Source organism: Aythya fuligula, chromosome 7 (assembly GCF_009819795.1).
Source record: "Aythya fuligula isolate bAytFul2 chromosome 7, bAytFul2.pri, whole genome shotgun sequence".
Classification (NCBI taxonomy): Eukaryota; Metazoa; Chordata; class Aves; order Anseriformes; family Anatidae; genus Aythya; species Aythya fuligula.
The window spans coordinates 34,037,517-34,055,637 of record NC_045565.1 but is presented as its reverse complement, the minus strand read 5'-3'; the positions used below and the strand labels follow the sequence as shown (position 1 = coordinate 34,055,637).

Below are 18,121 nucleotides of genomic sequence, written 5' to 3'. Positions count from 1 at the left end.
ATTAGAGGATTGTAGCAGTGCTTTGACGGCGTTTATGGTTTTGATGTTCAAGAAATCCGAAAGAAGAGGATGGCCAAAAAAAAAGTAAAAAAAAATAATAAAACGAAGCCTTCTGAAGCTCTGACCTGTAGTAGCAAAGCCTCCCTGTCACTTGCACAAGCGCGGAGGGCTGTGCGTGCCCCCGGGGAGGGGCTGCCAAAGGTGCCCCCGCCGTTGCAGGCTGCCCTCTCCCCGGGCGGGCGAGAAGACTGCTGATTTGTACCCTCTCCATGACTTGATTGCACTAGAGCAGCTCAGTCTCAGGAAATTGCTTGTTACTTTTACTGTGTAAATAAAGCTTCCTGGTTCAATAACCCCCGGCCGGCGTCTCGCCTCTCTCTGTGCTCCCACAGCCGGGGTGGGGGGCTCTCTCGGGGGGTCAGTGCCAGGTATGGATGTCCCTGCCCCAAGTTAGACCCCAAAAATGGACGTTTTGTAGTGCTGTGCATCCCAAAACAGGGGATGCAGCGGGGTAAAGGCACGTGGGGAACTCCCCGGGGAAATAGGGCAAGAGCCACCTCCAGCCTTCGTGCGCAATAACTCCCTTTGTAGGGCTGCGCTTCCTTCAGGGAGCAAACCATGTAAAAAGGCTCGGGACAGACGGCAGGATGTTTATCTGCCTAAATTTAATCCGATTGAAGCCACAGGCTTAGCATAACGGAATAAAAAGGAAGAATTACAGGATAAAATGCTCAGTGCCCCATCACCACCCTGATGTTGGACCGGGCTTTAAGGCGCCCTTCACGTGTGTGTGGACGCACATGGTGCTGTAGACTTTGGCTGAACCTCTGCCCGGAGGATGAAAGCTACAAAAACAGCCCGAAGGACTGCGCTAAGGTCATTTTCCCAGATGCAGTTCACTTTATTATAATTAATTCCTAGCCCACTGTCCCCTTCTGTCCCCACGGGGTGCAGCGCGGAGGATGAGCATCTCCAACACGCCCGGCCGCAGCTCGCAGGCTCCTCCAGAAACACAGAGCAACATTTCGGGGTCCTTCAGCGCTCTGGGGCGGTCTCACGCTGCTCAGACGGTCGGAAACACGGCAGGAATTGCCATTCACCTCCTCGCAAACCCCAAAAGCAGGAGCCGAGCGCAGCCAGAGCAGGCTGCCCAAGCGATGTGGATGTGTGCACACGCACGCACAATTACGCACAGAGGTCCCAGGGGAGGCCTGAAGCAGGTTAAAATTCCAGCGGCCTCATTCCTTTCCACTCCACAGCACAAAGGCTGAGAGCCAAGGGGGTGCAGGGCTGACAGGGGACTTCTGCCCCTAAAAGGGTGACCCGCAAAGGTGGACCAGGCACCCACGGGGGCAGAGGGTGCGAGGAAGCCATCCCAAATCTCGAATTCCTCTCCCCATTTTGAGCCCCCGCCCCTTCTTGCCAGGTGCAAAGCGTGCGGGTGCGAGCAGGCAGGCTGCAAAACTGTCGGGCGAGGGAGAAACAAATCCCCGGGCATCACTGCTCAGTGGCACAGCCCCTCGGGCACGCCGAAACGTGGCCGAGCTGGGGGTACAGGTGCCCCGTGGGCACACGGTGCTGGTGCAGGATGTGTCTGGAGCTGAGTGTGGGTCAGTGCCGACCAGGATTGGAGCAGGAGAAGGCAGGAAACCTGCGTCCTGCTGAAACCTGCGTCTGCAGGTTCCTTTGTCAGGTTCCTCTGAAGGGAAGGAAAAGCCATCAGCCCCGTGTCCCCACCGGTGAGGTGCTGCGTGCCAGCTTGTTCCTAGGAAAGCATTTCAGGTCCCCTAGAAACCCCTGCCGGCGCTGAGCCAACTGAACACAGTACCACCAGGGCTAGCTTCACAGGACTGCGTTTATTACTGACACGAGGACACAATTATTCCATGGTTTGTCACAGCATTACTGAATTCCTGCTCTCTAACCCAGACAGCGGCTATAATCGGGGCAGAAACCCACTGCCAGCCTGCTGAATGTGCCTGGAGCTCTCCCACAGCAGGGATTTGTGATGCCCGTACCTCTGTGGGAGTGCGCTGGCACCATGTTCATCTCCCCCACCCTCAAGGACATCCTCACCCCGCCTCAGGCACCCCAAAAGGCACAGAGCTGGTGGCAGCGTGATGTGCTCTGTGTCCTCGATCCTATAATTCTGCCACCAGGCCGCTGCTACAGCTGGCTGAGGATAACATCGACCGCCTCGGCCAGGTTGTTCACGTAGGCGTCGGGCTTCACCTGCGGGTGGTTTTCATCACAAGGCCTGCGGAGACAGAAGGGACAAGTGAGAGAGGGCGGACTCCCTGCCTGTTTCTCTGAAATAGGTAAGGAAAAGAAGAATTCACTTCTGACCCAGAAATGTGAGAGGTCTGAACGCAGTTTTAATGAATGGGAAGGCTCAGCTGGGGTTGAACGTTGCAGGATCACCACCTTCCTGTCAGCCTAGTGGTGGTGGTTCCCTCTGTGGCCACAAAAGGGGTCAGACTCACACTGCCATGCAAATCACAACCCCGAAGCGGAGCAGCTTGAAGCCACATTTGCAGCAATTTCAGATACCAGTGGCTGTGGGCACAGAGGCTCCGTCCCATTTAATGATTTGGCCGGGAGAGGAGAGGACACAGGAGGCAGCAACAGCCCGGGCAGCTCTTCCAGACCTCATGGCCCTCTTCTGGCTCTGGGGCTGAGAAAGCCAGCAGCTGCTGAACAGAAACCATATGCATTTTATATGCTTAATGGCTTTCCTCTGGGAAAGAGAGGAGAGCCCTCGTGTCCAGCTCCTATCTCTCTTGGTTCCTGTAAAGGGCAAAACTTTATTTAGCAAGGGCCGCTTTCTCAGCGAGGAAGACACGTTTCCCATCGGATGCATGGGAGCAGAGAGATGATTATTATTATTATTATTATTTACGATCTGCAGGATTTGTTGAGCACTTGTCTGTACAAGTACCAAGCTATTTCTGCAGTTCCAGCACTAAAGCTCCCCAGGGCTGTTTCCCTTCTGCTCATTTCTCAGCTGCGCTCCTCATTCCTGCCTCCATGAGCTCCTCACAAAGGCAGAGCCTCTCTCGGGAGCCCACGCTGCTCCAGATTTTGCTTGCTGGGAAGTTACAGCTAGGAACGAGAAAAGCCCCTGCTGGCCAGGCTTCTTTGTGTCACCTACAGAGTGGCATCCGACACAGATTTTGGTGCCGGCTGCTGTGAAAGCATTTTATTTAAAAGGTGGAAGGTTATGCCACGGGTCTTTATTTAATTCCCCAAGTTCTATCTTGTTACGAGTCTAGGGTGCAATATGAGCAGTAATTATGATGATTTTTAATTTTTTTTACAACCAAAGAAGAATTTGTATCGCAGAAAGTAAAGCAAGTTATAAAACGCAATGGAGAAAAACCTTAAAATATAAATAGAGTAAAATTCCAGTACATGCACAAGTTTCATGTGCCAATTATTGCTCACTCCCTGATTTAACCAAGAGTCTTTTATGAATACAGAAATTTTGGACATGGTAAAATACTCAATTCTTGGCAATAATCCTCTAATTTGAGTGGGGATCCAAAAAACAAATAGTGAACAAAACTTCTCATTCTACACACTGAAAAATGTTTCTTGCTTATATGTTAAGAGGAAATTTTAAGATGTGCTTGAAAGGAAAGCTTCAAAAAATTGTTGGTGACTCTGCACTCTTTGATCTATTAGCAGGGCTTTGCAGTTGGTTTCTGTGCTAACGATGCCGAAATCCACCTGGAGCTCAGCTTCTAAATGCTGGCGAGCGAGGAGACGCGCTGCAGGCGCTGGTGTGCTGTGGAAGGGCTGGGTGTGGGTACATGGACCTGAACAGAGCGAGCTGGGAAGTCAGGCTCAGGTGCTACAACACTTCTGATAAGTTCACTGTGGATTCAGGCCAAGAAACTTGCAGGCATTCCTGGTGTTAGGCACATCGTGGCCACCTTGGAGGGCTGCAGCCAGCCCAGCAGCATCCTGCTCCAGTTGTGGGCTGCATTGCCACCCGCTGCACCCCTGTTATTCCTCAGACATACCTAATATGTACCTCTATATACCTAAATTGATGCCTGCTCTTCTACGTTACAGCCCCAAAAACAAACTTCCCCGCTCTCCTGCCTCTCCTGAGGCCGAGCCGAGGAGCTGGTCTTCCTCTCAGCGCTACCCCGGGAGCCGATCCTTGTGGCCACGGCCTGTGTCTTGCAGAGCGCTTTGTAACTCACAACTCCAACACATAGCCAAGAAACATTGGCTTTTTCCCCCAAAAGGGGAAAAGGGTCAAAAGGACCCTGCAAGCAATAACCCCCAAGCACTAACGCTGAGACACAAGCGGCCAAATGAACCTGGGGCCTGTCAGAAATGGGGCAGCTGGGGGCTGTGATGAGAAACCCCCTGGGCCTGGATGGGCCTCACAGGTCAGGGCCAGGCAGGAACTTCACCAAGAGCAGATCTTGCCCTCCTGCCTTCAGCTTGGTTCCTCGTTCAGTGATAATTTTTTATTTTGCCTTTATGAAAAGCTGTGCTAGGGCAGGCATCGCAACGGCAGGTGGCAAAACTGACGGTGAAGGTTATCGTCGAGCACTGTCCTCTTTCATATTCCAAAAACACAAGAACCTAAAAGAATGTTTCATCTGCTAGGGAAATTGAAGAATAAACTCAGATCGAGCTAACTTGGAGATAAACTCCTTCTGGTTTCGTTTTACACAGGACTCCGGTTGCGGAGAAGAACATAAATCAAACTGACAGAAAATTGTAATCTCGAGCTGGATATTGAGCTGTCAGCAATCTTGGCCAGCGCACAAACTGCCTTGTGAAAAATCAGCTACAGCCTTGGGAAACCCTCTCCTCGGGGAAGCCTGGGCTCCTCAGGGCGGTTTAGCACCACGGCCTGGGCGCACACACGTGGGATGTTTTGCAGCCCGGGCTGGCCATGACGGCCCCTGCTCTGGCTGTGAAATGAATTTTTGGCAGTGGATTTCTGCACGGCCCCTCTGCGGCCACCCTGCTGGTGGAGGAGATGGTCAGGGAAAGAAGCGGCCTAGCACGGGCACTGCCCGAAATCCGGCGTGGTTCCTCTGGTCAGGGCTGTCCGGTCATCCTATTCTCAAGCCACAGAGAAAAAACCTGTTGTGACAGGGCAGTTTCAGGACTTTGAGGCAGCCTCTTTCCTCTTTTTCCAGAGAAGACCTCTGCTGAGGCCTGGTGAGGAGCTTTCTGTCTCCTCACCATGGTCAGACACCCAACCTGGGGGACCATAGTGCCACCTGCCTGACCAAGCCCTCACGGTACCAGAGGTGCTGCAGGTAGGACACCATCTCCTCCTGCACCTGGAGGTGACAATGTGACAGGGGAGCACTGTCATGGACCAAATCTGTGGGATTTGGGGACACACAATCCGTGCCTGCTCCTCTGAGCACAGAGAAAGGCAGAATACATTCTTACACAGAAAATGAAGCCCAAAATGATCAGTACACTACAACACACGAAAGATCAAAATATCTTTAGCATGGTGCAACATGGGAAGAGGTCTTGAGACTTGGCAGTTCCTCATGTCCATCCAGGCACTGAACCCCCTCCTCTCCCCAGGACCATTTGTCACTGTCAGTGCCGCAGAAGCTCAGCAGCTATCTATAGCCCCATGTGCTCGGAGCCAGATCCTCCGCCCATACTAAACTGGTTAGTTCAGATCAATGCTTCCATGCCAGACATCAAGGGAACAGCAGGAGCAGGCTGCTGCAGAAAGCTGGCTCAGCGATTTTAACTCTTCACTCGGCCACTTGGTACGAAAAGCTCTAGCAGGGTATCAGGGCTACGGGCTAGCAGGTAGAGATGGCTTTGTCCTGGTGAAGCCCAAAACCACCTCCCAGGTCCAAAGAGGCAGTGAAAGATCAGCTCCTGCAAGAAGAAGAAGGTTTGCTGACTGGCTGGGTGACATTTCCACTTGGACAGGTCTGCTCGGACAAGCTAGCTGCCCTATGCAGGCCCAGCAGCTATCAGGATGGTCTTAAATTGCCCTGACCTGCTCTGTCATCTTCTGTGCCCTGTAGCAGCTGCGGTGGTATAATGGAGATATAACGGAGATATAACAGAGTGCCTGTGATGGATGGAGGGATCTGGCCTGCGTGTCCCTTTGTGAGAGCTCCTAGGAGTCCAGAAAGAGAATGAAGCTCCACAAAGACATGCCAAAGACAGCAGGGATGTGGGGACCGATTCTTTTGGATTATGGCGTGGACGACATCGGAGAGGTTTAGAGGATGAAAGTCTCAACGGAGGGGGCTGACATGGACAGTCACGGCCACGGGGGTGGAAGCAGCTACACCGCTCAGATCCACCCGAGACCTGCAGGAACTTGACTTCGGAGACGAGCAGCTGGGAATCGATCAACGCACGATCAGTATCGCGGACTAAAATTAGCTTTTGCATAGTTCTTTAAGAATAGGGACGGGTAGGAAAAACAGCAGGCAGGGCCAAAGCAAGGCACAGAAGTTAATTTGAAAGAGACAAATGAGCTCGCATTCCAGCGTACAGAGCTGCAGTCATTTGGCAAACCTGATCTGTAACACTGCATGTCCCACGATCGCTGACCTTTCCAGCAGCACAGTTTTCTGTGAGAGCCAGCAAGAAATCATCCCCCCAAATCTCCCTGTGTTTGTACAAGGGATCTCTTTGTGTCACAACACCGAATTCCTGCTAACTCCCCAATTAAGCAGAGTACGCTCCCGCTGCATAAAATTAGATAAAAAAAAGATTAAAACCATTCCTCCTGACAATGTATTCTTCGGGGGCTCTTACCACGGCCGTAAAATATGTGAGCCAGAGTTTAACAAGATTTTCTTTATGAGGAATGTAAACAGACACTGTTAACCTCTGCTGGTCTCTTTGGACAGATGCAATAACTTCAGCCAGGGCTGCGAGTGAAAGTCTCGCTTTCACTGAACAAGCAATTTAATCAGCTCAGCACCGAACATCCAGATAAATCACGATGACTGACAGCACACCACCGAGCAGCTGATGAATGTCCGTACAGCACGTTTCCTGACGCTATGATGAGACAAACCTGCCACAAAGGCACCTGATTAAATGCGTCCAGTGCTGGATCAGGTCCTAAAACTTGAGCGAACTCTGTGCCTCGGCCCTCGTATCTCATGTCACACCCCAGATGTCTCCCAGAACAGAAAGAGAGGATTTTCTCATTAATAAAAAGCTAATTTTGGAGACCTGCTGCAATGACTTCGAGAAGCAGCTAACACCTTCCTTTTGGGATGACAATTTTCCACGTAGAGGTGGGCACCTTCAACAAAAAGCCCTGACCATAACCCATGGAGCCAAGGAGCTCCAGGAGAGCAAAGCCCTGCCAGAGACATCCAGCAACCTCCACCGCTCTTCTCTTGCCTCCCAGAAGAGTGCACAAAGCTAATTGTCTTTAATTGCAACTCGTTTAAATTCAAGCATCCACAAACAGGTAGAAATTACTAGCCAAATTGTTCGCTAACATCTGAGGGAAGTCTGTGGGCTTGCCTCTTAATTGGTCCCTTTTAAGTTCAACTGCTGCAGCTTCAGCCCAACAGAAGGAACCGGCTTAGGTACAGCACTTCAGGCGATGCACCTCAACGCTCGGGGAAATACCGAGATGGAGTGGATAGGGAGTTATCTTCCTGCAAAAAATTAAATAAATAAAAAGCTTGGCTAACGCTAGGAAACATGACCCAGGTGTTGTTTTTTATTTTCTGCATGTCCGTGCACTTCCTGGTGGGAACACTCGTACTTCCCCAATGTACACGTGCTGAAAATGTAATTCGAAGTGTCGTGGCAATTTGTTTGTTTCTGATCAGCACCATCATTTCTCCCCCTGGGCAGCTGAGGACAGGCAGAGATGCTGGGGTAGAAGAGCTGGGGCGATGCCTGAACACCTTCACCTGAGGGATGCTGAGAAGAAGAGGTAAGAGGAGCAGAGGTGACCAGGACAGACCACAGAGTGGAGGCTGCCAGCGGGCACTGCACTGAGCTTTGGTCAGCATGACTCTTACCAATATTTCTCTTTAGAGACATGACCCCTACTCACAGCAGTCATAAATTTTCCCTTGAATAACCCCAGTCCCCTGGCACTCCTGTACAATGCACCGCACCAACCAGCCTCGGAGTACACAGCGAGGAAGCGGATGACGGAGGCAGCCGAGTTCCCCCACCCACCCACCCCTATTTATTTGCTCTCTCAGGAAACACAGCACATGTGAACGTGCAAGATTACGAGCTTTGGAGATTAAAAGTTTTGAAAGACTTCATATGGGCTGGATAGGACATATACAGACAGAGCAATATATATAAAAACACCTTCTCCCACTACTTGAGTGACTCCACAAACCCTCAATGACTGCAGCTCGTGCACCCATCCCTGGTGGTGACATCTCCGGGGTGCAGTGAATGGAAGCAGAGATTTACTGCTGAGTTTAACTCCGCTGCCTTCACCGGAGCATCTCTGCAGTTGTACAAAGGGGCACCAAAAAGCAGTGAGCTGTGGGATCGGGCACTGCATGGGGGCGCAGCTCGTGCCCCAGTACAAGCACTGCACAGATGTTTGCAATAAAAGCAGGTCTCCCTCTCCCCCTCAAAAGTAAAGGGAAGGTTTGCTGCTTGCTGAGAAAATCGCGGCGCTGCCCCTGCTCTGCCAAAGGACACGGCCCAACGGGGTGTTTGCAAGCACCGGGAGACTCGGCTTTGCCTGCTTGGTTTAATTATTGATGACCCGAGCGGCTCTGCCAAGTGACCTTACTCAATTCGGTAGAAAATCATTTTAAACGCCCCCAAAGAAAGAATGTGGACACAAACAGCTCCTTGTGCACACACATGAGCAGATGTGAGTCTGAAACGCAACCGGTGCCTCCGCCAGTAAAGGAACCTAATGTCACACGGGGGTGGGAATGAACGATTGCAGGGGCTGAATTGGAGGCTCAGCGTCTTGCTGTGTTAGGTGCTTTTAAAGACCTGCGCCTAGGAGAACATTTCACTGCTTTCCTTTAACACATTGTTCGCACAATCCCTCTTAAAGGTGTAAAACGCTGGCTCCCGCGTTTGCAGAGCATCGCAGGGGGATTAAAGACACAGAACCCGGCAGATCCAGGTACGTGCAAGAGAGGAGCTTTGCGGATTGCAAGAGGAAGAAGTCTCGATTTAAGATCTGGAATTAGGTTTGGAGAAATGCAAGCATTAAATCTAAGTTGTACTGATAATATAACCCTCTGAATGAGACACGCTCGCAGATGAAGCATTAAAGGGCTGCTTCTCACCAAACCAGAATCCGAGCTACCCTCAGGACAGCAGTATTTCTCATCACATGGTGCTCTCTAATTCACACAGCCTTCATCTGAAACGAGAACGAAGCCATGAGAACATCCATGCAGCTCCCAGGAACTGCAGACGGCGGGGCCGGCACGCGTGCAGTCGCTCCTCCAAGGCAGCAGCAGCCAAACTGCTCACGTGTGAGGAGCCAGCACCTCACTGCTTCAAAACATGCTGCATGTGAGAAGCCAAAAAAGCACTTAAGTTGGGAAATGAAGGCACGCTCCAGGTCTTTGGCTGCAAAATCACGTAGTATGGACGAGGCGAGCTGCAGCGAGGAGTGAGCGCAGCCCTGCCGTGGGCTCTGTCTGACCTCGCTCCTCCCTGCCCACAGATCAAGGGAAAGGCTCAGCACCCCGCACAGGAGACACGTTTTTGTAGGGTTACATCTTTGGAATAGCGTTTGGCTTCATTGGCCTGTGATGGCTGGGAGAGGAGGCGGTAGCGGTGACCACAGGATGAGCAGGAAGGTGATGGCCCCAAAGGGAGGGCACAGCGTGCACCACGCTCAGAGATCGCTGCACAAACCTGCTTCTAAGCACCCCAGAGACACCCCGAGGGATGGAGAGGTGCTTGGGAGGCAGCAGGATCAGGCACTTGGGGCTTACACTTGGGGAAGGAGTATAACATCCAGCCTCACTGCGCTCAGGGATGTCAGAAACACACCTGTCTCTAAACATGCTCCTGCTTTTAACTGATACAGCATAGGGAAATAACTTCTTGAACTAACTGTAAGCGTTCAGCCCAAGTTTTGGGTGCTGCTTACACATAGTCCTCTTCCACACACACCTATATAGCCTTATGTATCCCCTCTGAAATGGCTCACAGCATCCTGAGCACGTACAGCCCTCCAAATCAATGTGGGGATGCTTCTCAAAAACTGCTGCCCCTTTTAAAGAGTAAACTTTGCCACAGTTATCCCAATATGTTCTGGTTCATGTCCTTACATCACTCTGTAAATGAGATGTTCATAACCTCCTCTCTGGATGGCTGCATGCTCTCAGTGTCTGCCTACCTTTCCTTCCACTTTTGCAGTGCTGAGAGGATGAGATTCAATCTACCTAGGAAATTTCTTTCCCAATACCTGCAAACCTGTTGATGGATCCATGCAGCACCTCCTGGATTAAGGGCAGTGAACTTCTGGATGGAGGAGCATTGCTTTTTCACCTGCAAGCTCCTGGGAAGGCCAGGAAAAAAGGACAAAAAATGTGGTCCTGTGCAGAGCAGCACTGGGAAGCCCGCACACAACTGCATTTCTCCTGCTGGCCCCAAAGCCAGCCCTACCAGGGGTATGGCAGCAGCTCAGTTCACACTGCTGGACCTCCCCAGCTTAGCTGATATTTCTCTGGATGGGACCAAACTTGCTGCATTCCTTAAATACTAACCCAATAAAGGACATTACGCTTTTTAAAACAGGAAAAATAAATAAATGAAGAGAACAATGGCTTTGTGACTGCCTCTCCTTCTCGGTATCAGCAGTTCTTGCTTTTTTATCTTAAGCATCTCTGTTGAGACTAGTTTCTTCCCTTTGCATCAGTTTCAAGCGAGGAGTAATCCTCCGGAGAATGAAAGGCCCAAAATACTGGTTTGAGCTGCGGACAAGTTGCTTCTGTAACACGACCTGGCTTGAAATGAAATTTATTTACATAGCGTGCTCGATACCTTTGAGAAAATCTGCTACTTCAAATACTTCAAAGGCTTGCTTTGTACTGGAGGTGGAACAGCCAAGAGGAGCACACACTCGGCACATATTGCTAAATTCTTGCGAGGCATCTTAGGGTGGAGGTATTTGTCTCTGAAGTAACAAATAAAATACTCGATCCTTTTCAAACGGCACGGAGCGATCAGGGGAGGGCTGATCAATCCTTTGTGCTGCTTTTTCCCAGCCTGCAATTAAGCAGCAGCTTGAAACGGAGGCTGTGTGTGGTATGTGGGCATAAATGTGCACTAAAGACGTGTTTGAAGCAGACCACTCAAGCCCTTGCGTGGAAAGGACTTCAGTAGATCATAGGGAGCGAGACTTCAGCTTCATTAAGTGAAACATTAAAGGAAATGCACCAAACATTAATGCTCGGCAGTGTAAGGGGTTTAATTGCCTGTTGCTTTCCCACCATAAATTATTACCTGCAGCTCACGGAAAGCCTCCTCGCAGACCTGCTCCTGCACCTCGCTCCCATTTCAGGCGCTCACTGGGGTGGAAAGAGAGGGGCAGCTCCGAGTTGTTCACAGAAATGGGCACATTTGGAGAAGGCAGCGAACATTTCAGACCCTCACCTAGTTGGTATGAGCTGGATCAGGAGCTCGTTACGTGTGGGATCCTCTGCAGGTCTTATACCTGAGTTCAGTAACCAGCCGGGAGGGGTGAGAGATGCCCTGCAGTGACCGAACCTTGACGGATCCATCAGCGCTCTTTGTTTGCAGCTGAACAATGCCCACATCCACACAAGTTTTCACTTGCCATTTCTTTTTTATTATTATTTGCACTGAGTGACCCCAAACCACACGTGCAGCTCTGTCCAGGGGCTCCTGCGAGGTCGGTACAAGCCACACGGCCATGTGGGTCCCCAACGCCCCCATGGTGTGGGTGCGCAATGTGCCGGTCCCCCAATATCGGGGACCACTTCTCGCAGCCCCACTGTGTGCTCAGCCTCCCCTCGAGGCCAGGGGTACCCGAGGTGGGTGCTGGCACGTGTCCCCGTGTCACTGCGTGCCATTAAATGTCCCGGGGAATCCCTCGGTGGAGCCCCGTAACGCGTGCTTGGCTAACAAGCCTAGCCCCAAAGCATGAAGATACCAGAAAATGGAGATTTTCCCATTTCCCACACTGATGGGAAGCCACTGCAAACAGCTGTACCTTTCCTTAGTACAGGTGTTGGCTCCTGGTTTGCCTTTCCCACTCGATTACGGATCCCTCTGGCTCCCTGCTGCTTCTCCCCACAACAGGGCTCGGACACGGTAATCGAATCCCCATCTCCTTTCCCATAAACTGACCAGATCGAGCTCCTTAAGTCTCCTATTTCCTCCAACCTTCAAATCACATCAGTGTCTCCTTTCTACACCCTCTTGGGATTTCCAATATCTTTTAAAAAGCTCTCCCAAGCTCTGCACGTGTCCCAGCACAACCACAGCCGAGGGGAGGTAGCCAAGGGAAGGTGTTTTCCTTCCTATCCCTCAAAGCCCAGCCCTGGCTCCTAACAAAATTCCACCGGCCAGCCTCCTTGCTCTATAAAATCAGATGTAAAATAGTTTTATGGGTCACAGGACTGGGCATATCCCAAGGAATATCACCAACCCGGCCCAGGCGAGGCTGAAGAACCCCAGTGTGAACAGAGCATGCCCATTGCCCAGGCGTTCCTCCGCCACGAGACCTGACAAAATATTGATTCAGCTCCCAAAATTGAGGCTAAAATCCACAGGCTGTGCAAATCCTCAAACCCACACACCGAGCAGCTGCCGTCCACACACCCTTCACTTCAATTGCACTTCGAGAGGTCGTTCTCAAACCTCCCCTTACAGAGATGTACAAAATTGAAGTTAAAACAAAGTGAAAACATCGATAACTTCCCTAGACGTGAGAGAAGAGAAAAAGGAGAAAGAAAAAACTGGGAGGATGGTAAACAGGGCAGCATGAGCCAGCCTTAAAATCCTACACAACAAACAAGGGAAACGAATGAAAAACCCGAGGGAACAGCAGGCACGTGGCTTGGGAGAGCGGCTCTGCTGTGCCACCGGCCTCAGCTCTGGTTACACGGAGTGTGGGAGAGGCGGCGAGATTAAAATTACAAAGCACAACGATGGGGAACTGCCAGAGGCAATCCATAAACTCCGACTTTGAAAGGCATCTGCCCAAGTCCCGGCTCCAAGGGCTCCGAGATAATCCTCTGGCTCTGGAGGTCCCCTCCCCAGCCTGTAGGAGCACCATGATGCTTCGGCGATGAACGCTCCTCCATGCAGTCTCAGCAGTGCCTTTGGTTTCAGCCCAACTATGCTGGGATGGACGGGACGTGCTCAGGCCATTGATTCCCAGGGCTGAGCAGGAGGAATCTGAAACCGAGATCTTCTACGGTGAAAAAAACAAAACGGGGAGACGGCGACATTGTACATCCTACCAACGGGCTTTGGTTTTGTCTTCTGCGTAGGACTTAGGAAGACGTTTCCATCCAGCCTGTGACTTCTCCCAGTTTCTAAATCTATCTTACCAACATCACTGAAATCTGATTTTAGCTCCTTAGTGTTTGGCTAGTGGCAGCCTGCACCCTACAGCAGTATTTTACGGGTCAGCACGGGGACTCCAGGTGGAGAGTTTTTGTGCCTCTGCACCTAACCCAACAGATAACGCCCAGAGAAGGTGCGAGATCTGGAAATCCCAGGGAAACGTATCATGAGGAAGGCTCCGCAAAATGTTTAATTAACATTTGTGCAGAGTAAATTGGGGTAAATCAGGTAGCTCGCAGCAGATCATCGCAAGCACCATGGCGAAACGATGTCAATCCCAAGGCCACCGAGCATTATTTGCTGACCAAGCCCAGCCTTCAGTCAGCACAAAGCAGCGCCTCGGCACTGCCACAGCACAGCCTGGCAGCACTGCTGCTAGCACAGTGCGATGCCTTTTGCAAGGGCAGGCCCCAATTACCCAACACCTAATTAACTTCCCGGCAGTGATTAGGTTTTTTTTTTTCATTTCCTGTTCCGTGAAGCCACCGCTCTGCGCCACCCCAAACGCACACACACCTCAGGGCTTGGCCGAACCATCTCTGTGCAAACCAAGCCCCAAATCTGCCCCAAAAATGACAGATTCCTTACAGGCTTTGGATAGGAAACCCCTCAGGGTTTGGTGTGTGGAGGGAGCTCCTGTAAAACTGATGGCACGGTGAGAACTGCATCCGTCCACGCAAGCAAACACCCCGCTGGTGGAGCCTCTTGTAGGGGACCTATGCTCGTAGTCTGGTATTTATTTTATTTTTTTATGCATGAAGAAAGTAAAAGACTTGTAGCCGTTTCATAGGAACTGGTGTCTGGGAACTGGAGCAGGGAACCCACTTGTGTTTTTCTGCCCAGGGTGCATGTTTTGGGGAAAATCACTCACGTGAAAATTGCGGGTTGTAAGGGGAATGGTGATAGAGACTCAACCAGCACGACGGTGCGATCCCCAGGGCATGCCCAGCCGATGCAGGCTCAGGAGAACACGATATTTCTGGGTGGTCACGGCCACAAGTCATGGCACGGCTTGTATTGAGGGTTTGGGGGTTTTCTCATCATTTTTGTTGCCTTGGGTGTTTTTTTTTTGGTGTGTGCATTTCCCAGCACTGCTCTCCTCAGCAGAAGACCTCACTTCGGGCGACTTCTCCACGCACCGGGGACGCCTCGTGCATGGAAAGGCCTCGGCTGATGTCTGTGGGTCCCTTCTGCCTGGTGAGCTGCCACCAGGGACCGCGTGGTGCCCGGGGAGATCCCCATCTGCAAGGCCAGCACCTCTGCAGAAGTACGAAAGTACGAAATGACAGCAGCTTCCCACAAATTCGGGCACGACAAACATCTCTGTTACAAAGCCTGAGCCTCGCCAGCAGAGCTGACAGCAACAGAGGGCATCAGATAAGGGGAGCTGCCCAACGCAGCAATTCAACACTTGGAGAGGGGCGAGCCCCTGGGCAGCAGCACCCTCCCCATTGCTTCCTATAAAGCCTTCCCACATAAATTAGCCGTCCCCGTGATTTTAATGCTCCGGCGTGCCCTTAACAAAGGAGTCCTTCCAGGGCTCTGCTCCGCAACCAGCTCCGGCTCTGCTGGGGCTGGAGATCTGCCGGGTATTCTGCAAACCCAAATGGCCATTCACGTCACCAGCCCATGTCCCTAACAGAGAGCTGAAAGAATCCGAGCTTGGTCCAAATGAGCGACCAATCCTGCCAGACACAATGTGCCCGGGGAGACGTTTGCAGAACACGCCTGACGCTGCCGAGGGCTTTGTTTCACCCCCTCCATCCCTCCTGCCCCGAGTATAAAAAGCTGCAATTGGAAAGTCCTGGTCCTCGGAGGGAGCGCTGGTTTGTATCAGATGGCGATGATGAGTGCATCACGAAATCGTTTAATAGTTCTCATTAACTGCGTTGCTGGAGAGCAGCCTTGATTTAGGGAGACGGGTATAAATAAGCCGCTCTTTGCTTGTAACGCAGCTGGTCAAGGAAATTAATGCTTTGTTTTCCATAACCTTTGTACTCTCCCTTCCTCTGCTACTATGGCAAAGCTCAAGGCGTGTAACTCGATCGTCCTCTGGAAGACAACACACGTCTGAATGCCTCCGGCAGGCTCGGCCCAGCAACGGGAAGGCAGGCTCCCAAAACGGAGCCGCGTCCCAGCCCCACTAACACCACCGTCCCCACACGTGGAGACACTTCCCTGCTTCAAAGCAAAACCCCACACTGTTTGTGCTGGACGTGCTGCTAGAACAGCATATCCTGACCAACGCAGCTCCAGCAGATACCGATATATTTAGCACCGCTGCGTTAAATAAATTCCCACCTTTAAAAGCACAGGGTTCCTTTTTCTTTATTATTTTTTTTCCCCTTCCCTGGGAATAGGACAAAAGTCACTCAGATCTGATTAACATCTATCTCCAGGTTGGAAGGAAGGAAACACGAGGCAGCTGCGGTGCAGGACAGTGGCCACAGACACTTTTTAATGCGTATGTTAGCCGTGGCACCTCATCCTGAGCAAACACCACATCAGCTGCACAATGTTTTCTCAAAAGCCCTTCTCCTCGCGGCACAAGGTGCGTGTGCTTCAGCACAGGGACAGCCCAGCAGCCAGGGCAGGCAGCTGCCAACAGGGCTTGGGATCGAGTTGATTTAGACGAGGACAAAGGGACGGGCTTCGCAGTCATATGGCTCGCATCTGGAATTCACAGGCAGGCTGCTTTTACAGCCCTCTCCTCACGGTTTCACAGCAGAGCACTGCTCTGCCTCACCTCCCCGCCTGGGCCGTGTCTTGGTGCCTCTGTGCCAGCCTCACAGTCCCAGATCTGATAACTTTAGGACACTCCGAGACTGCACCGAGCTCTAAACCCATAAGGGGAAGCTGACAGCTGCACACGTGCTCTTGTATTTCGTGTGTATTAAAGCACAAATCTAAAAAGCAGCGAGGAAGGCCCATTTCCAGTTCACTTCTGCGCACAGCAAGTGCTTTTGCGTCTTGCTCAGAGACCCCTCTGGTTGCTTTTATGGCACGCGTGAGCCTTTTTTCATAAAAACCACTTTCTGGAGACTTTTTAGTATTTCTTTTCTGGCTGAAACCAAGAAACCTCTTACTCAGCCAGTCATTTCTTACACGTACCTAATACGCTAGGCTGTAAAATCCCTGCCTGAAGACAGCATCGGAAATGAGTAGTCAAAACCCTGAGAGAGCAGAGAACAAAACAACATGAAAATCACCTGTAGCCACGGCAGGAAATGGAAACAAGATTAGTCTCATTTTTTTTGTGTGTGTGTGCAAATTTATTAGTAAATATGCAAATTGTTGTGCACAAATTTATTAGTAAATAATCCTTCTGCTATTACGACTTAACTGCTTGAAGAAAAACAGTGCCGCCAGCCACCCCTCGTGCAACACAGAATCACAGAATCACAGAATTTTCTAGGTTGGAAGAGACCTCAAGGTCATCGAGTCCAACCTCCAACCTAACGCTAACAGCCCTCCACTAAACCATATCCCTAAGCTCTACATCTAAACGTCTTTTGAAGACTTCCAAGGATGGTGACTCCACCACTTCCCTGGGCAGCCTGTTCCAATGCCTCACAACCCTTTCAGTGAAGAAGTTCTTCCTAACATCTAGCCTAAAACTCCCCTGGCTCAACTTAAACCCATTCCCCCTCGTCCTGTCACCAGGCACGTGGGAGAACAGGCCAACCCCCACCTCGCTACAGCCTCCCTTGAGGTACCTATACAGAGCGATAAGGTCGCCCCTGAGCCTCCTCTTCTCCAGGCTGAACAAGCCCAGCTCCCTCAGCCGCTCCTCGTAGGACTTGTTCTCCAGGCCCCTCACCAGCTTCGTCGCCCTTCTCTGCACCCGCTCAAGCACCTCCATGTCCTTCTTGTAGCGAGGGGCCCAAAACTGAACACAGTACTCGAGGTGCGGCCTCACCAGAGCTGAGTACAGGGGGACGATCACCTCCCTAGCCCTGCTGGTCACGCTGTTCCTAATACAAGCCAGGATGCCGTTGGCCTTCTTGGCCACCTGAGCACACTGCTGGCTCATATTCAGCCGACTATCCACCATCACTCCCAGGTCCTTCTCTGCCTGGCAGCTCTCCAACCATTCCTCTCCCAGCCTGTAGCTCTGCTTGGGGTTATTGCGCCCCAGGTGCAGGACCCGGCACTTGGCCTTGTTAAACTTCATGCAGTTGACCTCAGCCCATCGGTCGAGCCTATCCAGATCCTCCTGCAGAGCTTTCCTACCCTCAAGCAGATCGACACACGCACCTAACTTGGTGTCATCTGCAAACTTACTGAGGGTGCACTCGATGCCCTCGTCCAGATCATCGATGAAGATATTAAAGAGGACCGGCCCCAGCACCGAGCCCTGGGGGACGCCACTAGTGACTGGCCTCCAACTGGACTTGGCTCCATTCACCACGACTCTTTGGGCCCGGCTATCCAGCCAGTTTCTAACCCAACGAAGCGTGCGCCAGTCCAAGCCAAGAGCAGCCAGTTTCTTGAGGAGAATGCTGTGGGAGACGGTGTCAAAAGCCTTGCTGAAATCAAGGTAGACCACATCCACAGCCTTTCCCTCATCCACCCAGCGCGT

At 51.5% G+C, this 18,121-nt stretch overlaps 1 protein-coding gene across 1 annotated transcript in view; it reads right to left on the bottom strand.

The window, feature by feature from the left end:
• Positions 1–1,837: 1,837 nt before the first annotated feature.
• Positions 1,838–18,121, bottom strand: part of LHPP (phospholysine phosphohistidine inorganic pyrophosphate phosphatase) — a 64,910-nt gene continuing 48,626 nt past the window's right edge. The window contains exon 7 of the mRNA XM_032191576.1: positions 1,838–2,257. Coding sequence (XP_032047467.1) covers positions 2,167–2,257 — 91 coding nt within the window. The 3' untranslated portion in view covers positions 1,838–2,166. The remainder of the gene's footprint in view (positions 2,258–18,121) is intronic.